Here is a 10,938-nt window from a genome sequence, read left to right as displayed (position 1 = left end):
CCCATCCCAGTCATTCCCTTGGGGAGTATCTTAAGGACAATCAGCAAGGTATGCAGGCAGCGTTCTGTTCCTGCAAGGGCCAGGCGTTCCTAAGCCCCTTGCCTTCATGCCCGATAACATGTTCCCCTCCGGCCTGAGAGTCCAGAGCACAAGCAATCTGGTATAATGATTATGAGAATCAGCAGATCACATATCCCCCCAGTCACCCATTTGGAATTTCTTTTTCCTTAGGCTTAAAGCCTAGCAAGAATGCTGCTATGATCTCCTGCAGCAATGGTGGGTCCGACATATCTAAGCCTTTGCCTGGCCCTGCCTCACCCACACCAGGTCCTCCCAAGAGGTACTGCCAGGGGACAGGAGTCCTGCAGGCAGCAGGCAGGTGAGGGCCTGGCGGTGCAGTCTCTTGGGGCACCTTGGGGGGTGGGGGGTGATGTTTCTAGAAAGGGGGTGACCATCCTTTCCCCAGCCGGTGTCTGGCAGTGGGCAGGGCAGGGGTTTGGGGGTGCAGATCCATTCAACCTCCTGCTTGGAGAAGAGGAACCAGCACTTGCTGGACGCAAGGCTTGGCCAGGGAGACTGGCCGGGCAAGCAGACTCGCTCCACTGTCGGTGCGCCAGGCTGCGCTGCTCGCTGCGGCTCCAGCCCTCCCAGGGCTGGGCTCTGTCTCCTCCCTGGTCTGGGCTCTGTGCTCTTGCTGCTTGGGCTGCAGCCCTCCCCAGACTGGCTCTGTTCCCCACGGCCCCCCCTGTCCCCAGGCTCAGCCCCCAGGCCCTGGCTCAGGTGGGCGGTTGTCAGGGGCCAGAGCCCTGCCCTGACGGATGAGTGCTGACGGCCCCTCTCCGTGCGCCCTCGGCCGCTGACACCCCATCACATCGCTGCGGGGACCCCGGGAGACCTGGCCGCCTCTGCGCACCCCCGCGGCAGCCTTCAGGCGACGGGGGCGGGGACCTTGCCAGGCGCCCCTCAATCCGCCGCACACCTGCGCCTCCACCCCCGGCTCCTCCGCGCCGCTGCCCGTCCCTGCCCTGCTCGGGCGGTGCCACCGGTGTCACCGGCCACCGCTCCATCCAGAGTTGCCGGCGCTGCAGGGAGAGCGAGCGGGTCCCGTGCGCGCGAGGCGGGTGAGTGCGCGCGAGGGGGCGACTGTGGCAGGGGGAGGGGAGACACGGCTGGGGGTGCACCTGGGGTGGCCAAAAGGAGACTGTACCCGGCGCTCACGCGCCCCCTCCTCCGGTGAGCCTGGGTCGGAGGTCGCAGCGCCCCCCGGAGCCCGGCGCCGTGGCGCACGCGCGGCCGCTCCTGCTGCCAACTTCGGTGGGTGCGAGTCGGCGTCGGGGGGACGCGGTTCGCGGCAGAGGCTTCGGGGGCTCGCTGCGGAGTAAGTGACCGCAGATTGCGGGGGACGCTCCCGGCGCCCGGCCTCAGTTTCCCCTGCGGGGTCCGGGTCGCTGCCCGAGAGCCGGAGCGGGTCCCGCGGGGCCCGGGGTCGCAGCGGGCGCCGGGTGGGGCAGGGCGGGAAGTTTCCGCGGGTCCTGGGGCCACGCGCAGACTTCGCGGGCGCAGCAGGCTCCCTCGGCCGGGGCGCAGGTAGGGCGGACGCGGGCAGCGGCGCGTCCGGTGAAGTTTGGGGGTCACCTGGGGCCCGGCCGGGCGCGAGCGTCGTGAGGGGTGCGGGGCGGCCAGACTCCAGGACTGTGGGGGCGGCGGCGGAGCAGCCCCAGCCCCCATGTCCCCCGCTTCCTGGCGTCCAGGCTCCGCATAGGGACAATCCGGGCACAGCAGCCGTGTCCCTGCAGGAGGGCAGGGTGGAGGGAGTGGGGTCTGGACTTCAGCCAAGGAGGAGGCTGATCACCCCCACTGCACCCTGCCTTGTGGGGTGCTCCCCAAGTCCGATAGGGGCCAGTGGGATGCAGGAGCTGTAACCCCTGGCGGCTGGTGGTGGCTCCAGGTGCTGGGGCCCCCTCTCCCACCCTGGGGTGGGGCCTCCTGCTCCTGGCCTGCACCAGTTCTCCCCCAGACAGGGGCAGGTTAGTGGGCTGGGGGTCTGGGCCGGCACACTGGGGTGCGGGTGGCCCTCAGAGCTGCACCCAGTCACGGGTTGGGACACATGTGTGAATGAATATGCCTTTGGGTGTGTGGGGGTGCATGCTAGTGTCTGGAGGTATCTTCTGCTTGTGCACAAGCATGCCAGGCAGGTGCCAGGCGTCCTCTGGGTTCCCATGGGGTCAGCAGCTGCTGAGATGGCTCCAGAACAAGCCCCCCACCCCCCCAGGCGGCTGATCTGAAGAAGGAGCAGAGGAGGAGCCTCCCGCCTCCAGAGTCCAGGAGCCTAGGAGGAGCCTCCCCAGTCCAGGGGCCCGGCTAGGAGGTGGGGTGCGCGGTGGCACCAGGCGGCACAGCTGTGTGGCTCCCAGGGCTGGGTGATCGATGGCCCCAGCACAGCCGCCTCTGTCTCCCGAGAGCACATATACCCATTTGTCATCTGTATCTTGGGGGAGGTGGGGGGCAGGGAAGGGGCCTGTCTCTGCACCCACCACCAAGTCCAGAGGGCGTCTACAGCCCCTCAAGGAGCCCTAGGCCCTTTCCTGGGCCCATCCCCCTCCTCCCAACCCCTCTCGGAGCCCCATCCCCTCCCAGACATGGACATCCACAAACCAGTCAATTAGCCTCTGCTTGTCCACACCCCCCCACGCCCTGGCTGTGGCCATGCTGACCCCCCTCTGAAGGGTTCCTTCGAACAGGCAGCCCTCTCCACCCCTCGGGCCATCCCCATAGTGGGGGTGCTCACCCAGTGTTTGGGGGCAGCAGACATGACTGCCTGCCATGTGCAGAGCCCGAAGGCCAGCAGGGAGGACAACCTGCTCCCAGTGGCTGCCCAGCTGCCCCAGCCCCACTCTGCTCAACCCACTTGCCATCCCCGGGCCCTGGGGAGCAGGGCGAGTTGTACGTGTCCACATCCACAAAAGTGTCCGTGACTGTGTGTGTCTTTGGGTGTGTAGTGTGTGTGCATATGTGTGCACACTGCACCTAAATGTGTGCGAGTGCCTGCTCCCCCCCCCCCCCCCGCTGTGCTGTGAGTGTGTTCATGGGCACAGTGATGGTGTCCACTCTGAGTGGCGTGTGCATGTGCCATGGCCCTGTGTGTTTTGGTGGCCCGCTCTGCTCCGAGTCTGCCCAGTGGTGCAGAGGGTGACCTCCAGGTGCTGAGTGAGGGCTTGTCGGGAGCCTGGTACGCTTGCACGGGCATACTCGCCATGCACCCCACGAAGACGCGCACTGGGGCGGTGGACGGCCCAGGTGGCGGCCCAGATGGAGTGCGGAGGGTGTTCTGAGTGAGCGTGCGGGGTGTGGGGAGAGGAGGGTCTTGGCGGAGCTCGGCCGCTGCAGGCTTAGCTGCTGACCTGCCGGAAGCCACCCAGATGGAGCCAGGCTGAGCAGGTGGCTGTGCCGAGGGGCCGTGCTGTGATGTCCACGCCCCCCAGCCTGGCCTGGCCCCACGTGAGGCTGACCCCCTCAGAGACCTCCAGTGCCCACCCGACACCCTGCTGGAGCAAGAACACACACACACACACACACACACACACACACATGTGCGCGCATTAACCAGCCGCTCAGAGCCGTCTGCTGGCTTCTCATCTCAGCCGGAGGGGAGCAAGACGAGGCAGGGCTGATGTCCCCCGAGAAGGCGCCTGGTTGCACTTGGCTTGTTCCAGTCCCTTACCAAATGCACATTGGGTAGGCAGAGACTCAAGTGGGGGCGATGGGCGTGGATGGAATCACCCCAGACATGAGCCTGCGGGCAGAGATGTGTGCAGTGTCACCTGATAAAATACGGGACGCCTAGTTAAACTTAAATTTCAGATAAGCAATGAGTGGTTTTTTTAGTGCACCTTGCAAATATTGGCTAGACCATCCTTACACTAGAAAAGTTTACTGGAGTCAGGTCTAAGGGTCTAAAGATTTTCTTTTTTTTCCTTTTTCTCCCAAAGTCTCCCGGTACTTAGTTGTGTATTTTTAGTTGTGCGTCCTTCTAGTTGTGGCATGTGGGATGCTGCCTCAGCGTGGCCTGACAAGCAGTGCCATGTCTGCGCCCAGGACTCGAACCAGGGAAACCTTGGGCTGCTGAAGCAGAGCGCACGAACCCAACCACTTGGCCACGGGGCCGGCCCCAGTCCGGCAGTTCTATCTGCTGTATCTGTCGACCCTAGGAGCGGGCGTGGAGAAGGACTGAGGGGCGGGCAGCGGCCCAGGCCGTAGGGCAGAGGCAGTGCCCCACTCTCGCCCCTGGAGCTCTGGGAGCTGTGGATGGAAGGGCAAGGGGAGGGTCAGAGGGGTCGGCACTGATCGAGGCCCCCCGTCTGCAGGTGGCCATGGTGCCGGGGCCTGCCCGCTAGCAGGCCATGTCCCGAGAGGCAGGCTCGTGCCGCGTGGGCCCTGGGGCTCGGGCGCGGGCGCGGAAGCCCAAGAAGCCACACTACATCCCGCGGCCCTGGGGCAAGCCCTACAACTACAAGTGTTTCCAGTGCCCCTTCACCTGCCTGGAGAAGTCGCACCTCTATAACCACATGAAGTACAGCCTCTGCAAGGACTCCCTCTCGCTGCTGCTCGACTCCCCCGACTGGGCCTGCCGCCGCGCCCCGGCCGTGCCCCGGCCCCGCGCGCCCACCCCGGATGGCCCTGCGGATCCCACGGACCCCAGAGGCCAGCCCCAAGGAGCGTGGCTCCCGGATGCTCCCACCACACCCGACCTCGTCGTCACTGACGTCCTCTCCCTGCGCCGCTGTGTCGGGGGCCCCAAGCCCGGGGCTGAGGGGTCCCCAGGGACACCGCCCCCTGTGACGAGGGACACCCAGAAAGGTGCAGGCCACGGCAGGCGCCTGGCCGAGTCTTGGAAGCCGGGGCCAAGTGGGGGCCCGAGGGGCATGTCTGTGGTGGACGCGGCAGTGGCTGGCCCTGGGAGTGGGGTCCCTTGCTACCCCCCGCCCACCCCTGGTGAGTTCCCTGAGGCCCAGAGCCTTCACCTGTCCCTGCTGGGCGTCAACTACCCTCTCGGCCCTGGCCTCTTCTCCTACCTGGGGCCCTCCCTGGCCGCAGCAGCCCACATGCCCTTCCTGGCCTCAGCCAGCCCGCTGCTGCCCCCAGCCACGGCCTTCCCTGCCCCACAGCCCCCAGAGCGCCCTGCCCTGTTCCCCCGCCTGTTCTACCCCCTGCTCCTGGAGCACACCCTGGGGCTGCCAGCAGGCAAGGCTGCCCCTGCCAAGCCCCCCGCCCCCCCAAAGGGGCCCCCCGGGACTCTGGCACCTGGGCTGCTGAAGGTGCCGGCACCTGGGCAGGGCGGGCCCTGGCCCCGTGGTGCCCCTGGGGACCCAGGGCAAGATAGGGAGCTGGAGCGGGCTGCCCAGAGTGACCCCAGGAGGAAGCTGCCTCTGGGAAGCAGGCTGGAGCCCCCGAAGGCCCCCTCCAGTGTGGCGAAGTTCAGCTCCCAGAGCAGGTGGGTGTCAGCATCTCTGGGTCACGGGGGGCGGGGGGCGGAAGTGTGGGAGGAGGGCTGGGCAGGGTGGCTGGGCCCTCAGTGGCCGGGAACATGGGCTTCAGGCCACAGCAGGGAAACCGAGACCAGAGAGTCAGCCTGTCTGTCCTTCTGGGGTCCTGAGGCCCTAAGCCAGGTGACAGGCTGGACAGGGGGCATGAGGGGGGAGTGGGGCAGGGGCTGGGGGCACAGGGGCAGCGCAGCCTCCTGACCGGCTCCTATCCCTAGCCTGCAGACCGGCCCCTCCATGATGCTCTGGCCTGAAGACAAGGAGCCAGGGGACCCCGAGACCCCTGGCCCTGTGGCCCCCCTGCCCCAGCAGTCGCTGGGCCTGGCGCTAGGGGTCCCTGGGCATGTGAGCGAGGACCTGACGCGGGTCCTTGGCGACTACGCCAGAGTGGAGCGGCGCCTGGGGCAGTTGGTGCCTGCGGGGGGCCTGGCCCCACGGCCTCTGCGGGAGCAGCTGGGCAAGATCCGCCGGGAGCTGCTCACCATCCACCAGGCGCTGGAACGGGCTGTGCGGCCCCCGGATACACCCCTCGACCTCTCTGTGAAGCGGGCGCCCGCCAAGAGGTCTGAGGTCCCCTTGGGGGCCTGGGGGCAGCCAGAGCTGGGCTCCACACTGGCCCGGGGGACCCCTGAAGCCCCCAGCATGCTGGGCCCCACAGCGCCTGAGCCCTTCTCCGGCCACACCACCAAGTGTGAGGCCGACTCCAGTGTCCCACCCCCGGGCCTACCTCTCCAGGCCCCAGAGGACCCTGTCATTCCTGGCAGCAGCTGGGGTACCCATGGCGGGGCTGGGGGCTCCTGGCCCCCCGAGGCTGTCACTGGCCTGCAGAGGCCCCCGGGCGCCGAGGTCTGAACACAGCCGCTACTGCCACCTCTGTCCTTAACAGACAGCGGCCCTTCTCCAACCCTGTGCCCACCACCTGGCCCCCCACCCACCCCTACCCAGGGGCTGAGGCCCAGAGCCTGTCCAGCATGCCTGTGGATGGACCCCACCTGCCGTGGCTGTGGCCTGTCTCTGGGGCCACGCAGGGAGAGCAGAGGGTCACGGCTATTTATTGATCACAGTTGTGGACATTAAACCACCTTTACACACCCCGTCTGGGCCTCCCCCTGCCGCTCCAGCATCACCACTGGGACACCTTCACTGGGCAAATGTCGCTGGTCTAGACATCTGAGGAGGCCAGGTCCCAGGCCTCCCTGCCAGGCATCCACCTCCAGACCGTGACCTGCCTCTGGGAGACTGCGTCCTTCCTGGGGGGCTGCAGTCTGGGGATAGAGTGGGGGGCTTTCCATTGGAGGGGTCGGAGCAGGGAGAGGTGGGCGTCGGGCCTGTGTGTCCATACGTCTATGGTGGGCAGGGACCCCTGAGTGTGCCCCCAGCCCCCGCGTCTGGCAGGGCAGCCCCAATGTCAGATTCACGCTGGAGGCTGCTCGCCTGTGGTTCAACGGAGCCCCACATTCTGTGGCCCAGCGCTGCTCACCCAGCGTGGCCTCCGCTGGGCCCCCGCCAGCCCCTGCGGCCGTGATAGGCATCGGTGGCCTTCACAGCTCGCTGCCTCCCTCCCAGCGCGGCCCAACTTGGCCTTTCCCACGGTGGGGGGGCGGGGACCGGGGGCAGGAGGGGAGAGGGGCCCCTGGGGACCCTCGCACCCAGCTAATCACTTTTCTCCCCGGGAGCTGGCCACGCCCCTGTGCCCACCCAAGAATGGCCCCAGGGAGGGCAGTTCCTGCCTGTGCCTGGCTCCCCACGCTGGGCCAGCCAGGCTGGGGCCAGTCACAGCAGGACCCGCGGCTGCCCCATTAACCGCGATGGGCAGCCGATAGCATTGGCCACCCGCCCCACCCTGGGGCATTCCGAGGCAGCGTCCAGAGCTGGGGTGCAGGCCGGCCAGGTGGGGAGCATTGTGGTTGCAGACGGCGGCTGACCCCCCCACCTTCCAGGGACCTCTTAGAGGGGCTGCAGGGGGCTATGGGCTGAGTTAAGAGTGTCTGGAGAATCCCCAGGTCCTGAGTCTGAGGGAGACGCACATCTCCTTGGCCTTGTGTCAGCACCCTGATGTGTCACTGCACCCCAATTTCTTATCACCCACTGGGCAGACATGAGCCTGGCCCTGCTGGGGGACATCACTCCAGCTTCACAGGTGCAGAAATGGGATCAGAGAGACAGGACCCAAACTACCCAGTCGGGGGCGGCAAGATGGTCCCCTCACCTGGACCCTGGTGGGTGACCCAGCCAACAGGAAGGGGTGCAGCACCTTCCCCGAGGTCCCGACCCTGCAGTCCTGGAGGACGTCGGGCAGGGCTGCCGCACACACAGACATTTGCTGGCACCACCTGAGAAACAAGCCCACAAATTGCATTACAGGGGGTTGTGGCGGGCTCTGGGGGGTCCCTGGGAGGGGATGGTTGGGTGGACCATGAGCGGCATCCAGCCATGCAGGGGCAGCAGGAAGAATGTCCAGAGGCCAGTGCAAAGGCCCCGAGGCAGGAATGTAGCAGCACTGTGGAGTCCCTGGGGGGTTAGCAGCTAGCTGAGTGACATGACTCCGGAGAGCTCCCTTGGGCCGCTGCTCAAATGTGGCCACAGCCGGCGTCCTGCCCGCCCTCTCCCCCCAGCAGCTCCTCCCACTCTCTCAGGCTCTGGTTTCCAACAACAGAGACTGCAGGCACAACAGGGCCAGGAGCCTGCCCCCAGGTAGGAGATGCTCCCACCGGCCTCTCTGGGGACAGGGGAGGTGGAGAGTCCTATGAAAGGACCCCTGCCTCACATGCAGGGCGGAAGTGTCCCAGACTTTGTGGGGGCAACCTGCAGGGGCTCCCAAGAAAGGCTACTTTCCTGCCTGAAGGAAGAAGGGGTTCCATGGACAGATGAATTTGAGAAGCACTCCTCATCTGTCACCCCCCACTCCACCCGACCTCAGGACATCCCAGTGCCCTTGAGCTCATTCGGGCCCCAGGGCAGAACCCACGATGACATTCGTGGGTTGTGTGTCTCCCAGAATTATCTCCTGGAGGCCTGGAGACATGGCTAGCTGCTCGGCTTGCAGACCAGGCCAAGCTCAGGACCTGGTGGAACTGAGTTCAGATCAGCTTCCCACCTTCCTGTGCCTCAGTTTCCTCGTCTGTAAAACAGGAGGATGCCAGCGCTGCCTGGAAGGGCACAGGGGGATCCACATGGCTGCTCCTTGGTGCAGAGGGGGTGTTATTTCTCTTCCAGCCCCAAACCTGGCCCAGCAGCAGGAACTCTGCTCAGAGAGGCTGAGTCTGCGATCTTGGCCCACCTGCCTGCCCTCCGGCCTCCTGCTCCACCTCCTGGGCCTCCCCCAGGCCAGCTGCCCCTCCGGGCCTGCACCTCATGCTGGACCCACCTGCAGAGCCCATTCGCTCCTGGCAGCCCCGGCTGCTGGGGCGGATCCCGGTGCCCGCAGGGGCTGCAGGCGGGCCCCGGGGCCTGCACTGCTCCCTGGACGGCCTGCTCTTCCTGACAGCTGGGGCTGCGCCCTGCGTCCATGTGCTGGACCTTGAGGGACGGTCCATCTGCCACCTGCCCTGCCACGTGCCAGGGGCTGGGAACTTCGTGCCCGAGGACGTGGCTGTGACGGCTGCTGGGCTCGTAGCAGTCAGCGACCTCGTCCACGGAGCTGTCCACGTGCTCCAGCACACTGCTCGAGCCCCACAAGGCCGCTGGGTGACAGTGGGCACCTTCCTGGCCCCCCGGGGGCTGGCCGTGGACGCCCTTGGCCGCCTCCTGGTGACGGACTACGTGCCTGGGGCCGTGCACAGCTTCACGTTGGGCCCTGCTTTGCAGCCGCTGGCCCCAGCCTCCGTGCTAGGTCTGCAGGGCCCCTGCTGGGTGGGCCCGGGGCCTGACGGGGGCCTCGCCGTGAGCGAGGAGTTTGGGGACGTGCAGCTGTTTGGCAGTGCCCACCAGCCCCTGGGTACCCTGGGGGGTCTGACGGGGCACACCTTTGGCAGCCCAGCGGGCGTGTGCACTGACCCTGAGGGCGGCGTCATTGTGGTGGATGAGCAGCGGCGCCAGGTGACCCTGTTCCCCCGAGCCGGGGCGCCCATCTGCCTGGTGTCCGAGGGGCTGAGGAGGCCCCTGGGTGTGGCCTGTGCACCCCAGGGCCAGCTCATAGTGGCAGACGCAGGGGACGGCTACGTCAAGGTGTACCAGTACCACTTGGAGCCAGCCTGACCCGGTGGGTCCTGGGCCACCATGGAGGAACAGTCAGGGCTGGTGGGGTCTGGCAGGGCTGCTGGCCGTGCCTTCCTGACCCTGCTCATTTGTGACACCTGCTGGGTCCGGCCAGGCTGGCCTCTTGTCTCCTGCGTGCAGCGTTCCTGACGTCATCAGCAGCCACGAACCCACTGCCCCCGACTCCCCTGTGACCAGTTCAGTGGTCCGTTGCTCACTACCCCGTGTCCACTCAGGCCCGGCCCTGCTGGCTCCGGGCCCAGGAGGCCCAGGGTCTGGCCAGCTGGAGCCCGGGGGTCTTGGGCGTGGTGGGCTGGCCGCCAGCACTTGCCCAGGAGCATCTCCCGCCCAGCGAGGCCCCTAATCAGACAGACGCAGGCGGAGGGCGCGGCGGGGCGTGGCCCTCACTGTCCTCATTCACGCAGGCACCCCCAGTGCCCGGCCTCCTGCAGCGTCCCTGGGCCCAGCGAGGTAAGGGGAGGCAGAGAAGGGCGCTGGGGGCTCGTGGCCAAATTGGGGCCTCCGTGTCCGCCCCTCCTGAGTGGGTATCTCGCGGCTGGGCCTTCGTTTCCTCCTCTGCCACCCAGGATGCAGCGGCTTGGTGCTCCCGGGGGGCCGAGGGCTCCGGTGGGTCCAGGAGAGGCTCTTACGAGGATGGAGCCCCTGCTGGAGGAGCGGGACAGGTGGGGAGCGCGGCCACGCTGAGTCCCAGGAGAGGTCCTGGGGGAGGGGATGCTCTGACCATCAGCAGGACATGGGGGCCTGTGTCCAGGCCACCGCCTCTCACACATCCCTGCCATGTGTCCTGGCCCCGCGGGTGGTGTGAAATGGGTCGGTGTAAGGAAGTGTGTGCAGTAGGCACTCAATAAAGGCTAGCCGTTACTGCTGGCGTCAAGGCGTCGTTCCTGACACCTCCTGACGGTCAGATCAGACGGCCGCAGCCTTCGGGCTGCCCTCCCAGCCCAGCCCATCTGGCCCTGGGACCCTGGGGGTGCCGCTCTGCAGAGGCTGGCGTGCGAGGGGGCCGGCCTGGAGCTGGGGGCTGGCACCTCGGAGTCCCACGCAGGACCTGGGGGCCATCACTCTGAGAGCATGGAGGCAGCCTGGGGGCGGGACCCTCAAGAGCCAAGTCACTGCCCCTCAGAGGACGAAAGCAGGGAGGGGGGACTATGGGGCAAGGGTGTGGGGGACGCTGTGAGTG

The 10,938-nt window shown here is 66.9% G+C and overlaps 2 protein-coding genes across 4 annotated transcripts; both read left to right on the top strand.

Annotated features, from left to right (window-relative positions):
* The first annotated feature begins 752 nt into the window (after positions 1–752).
* Positions 753–6,636, top strand: PRR35 (proline rich 35). Of its 3 annotated transcripts, none has more exons than XM_070484007.1 (3): positions 753–1,121; positions 4,365–5,491; positions 5,759–6,636. In XM_070484007.1, exons 2-3 carry the CDS (start codon positions 4,401–4,403, stop codon positions 6,390–6,392), a joined length of 1,725 nt encoding a protein of 574 aa, XP_070340108.1. In that variant the 5' UTR covers positions 753–1,121; positions 4,365–4,400; the 3' UTR covers positions 6,393–6,636. The 3 variants fall into 3 exon arrangements, with proteins under 3 accessions (XP_070340108.1, XP_070340109.1, XP_014704520.1); XM_070484008.1 differs by having other exon boundaries at positions 756–1,121; positions 5,927–6,634; XM_014849034.3 differs by lacking the exon at positions 753–1,121 and adding an exon at positions 1,176–1,378 and having other exon boundaries at positions 5,759–6,634.
* A 1,557-nt stretch (positions 6,637–8,193) lies between these two features.
* Positions 8,194–10,618, top strand: NHLRC4 (NHL repeat containing 4). The gene is made up of 2 exons (XM_014848869.3): positions 8,194–8,234; positions 8,757–10,618. Exon 2 carries the CDS (start codon positions 8,895–8,897, stop codon positions 9,735–9,737), a length of 843 nt encoding a protein of 280 aa, XP_014704355.1. The 5' UTR covers positions 8,194–8,234; positions 8,757–8,894; the 3' UTR covers positions 9,738–10,618.
* Positions 10,619–10,938: the final 320 nt, after the last annotated feature.

This window comes from Equus asinus, chromosome 14 (assembly GCF_041296235.1).
Source record: "Equus asinus isolate D_3611 breed Donkey chromosome 14, EquAss-T2T_v2, whole genome shotgun sequence".
NCBI lineage: Eukaryota > Metazoa > Chordata > Mammalia > Perissodactyla > Equidae > Equus > Equus asinus.
The sequence above is the reverse complement of the archived record's forward strand: the minus strand, read 5'-3'. Positions and strand labels throughout refer to the sequence as shown.

What these genes read in the sequence shown, in the direction of transcription:
- PRR35 (XM_070484007.1), top strand. Translation starts at nt 4,401, where the DNA reads ATGTCCCGAGAGGCAGGCTCGTGCCGCGTGGGCCCTGGGGCTCGGGCG. An exon ending in AAGTTCAGCTCCCAGAGCAG is followed by an intron (nt 5,492 to 5,758) that starts GTGGGTGTCAGC and finishes TCCTATCCCTAG; the next exon opens with CCTGCAGACCGGCCCCTCCA.
- NHLRC4 (XM_014848869.3), top strand. Translation starts at nt 8,895, where the DNA reads ATGCTGGACCCACCTGCAGAGCCCATTCGCTCCTGGCAGCCCCGGCTG.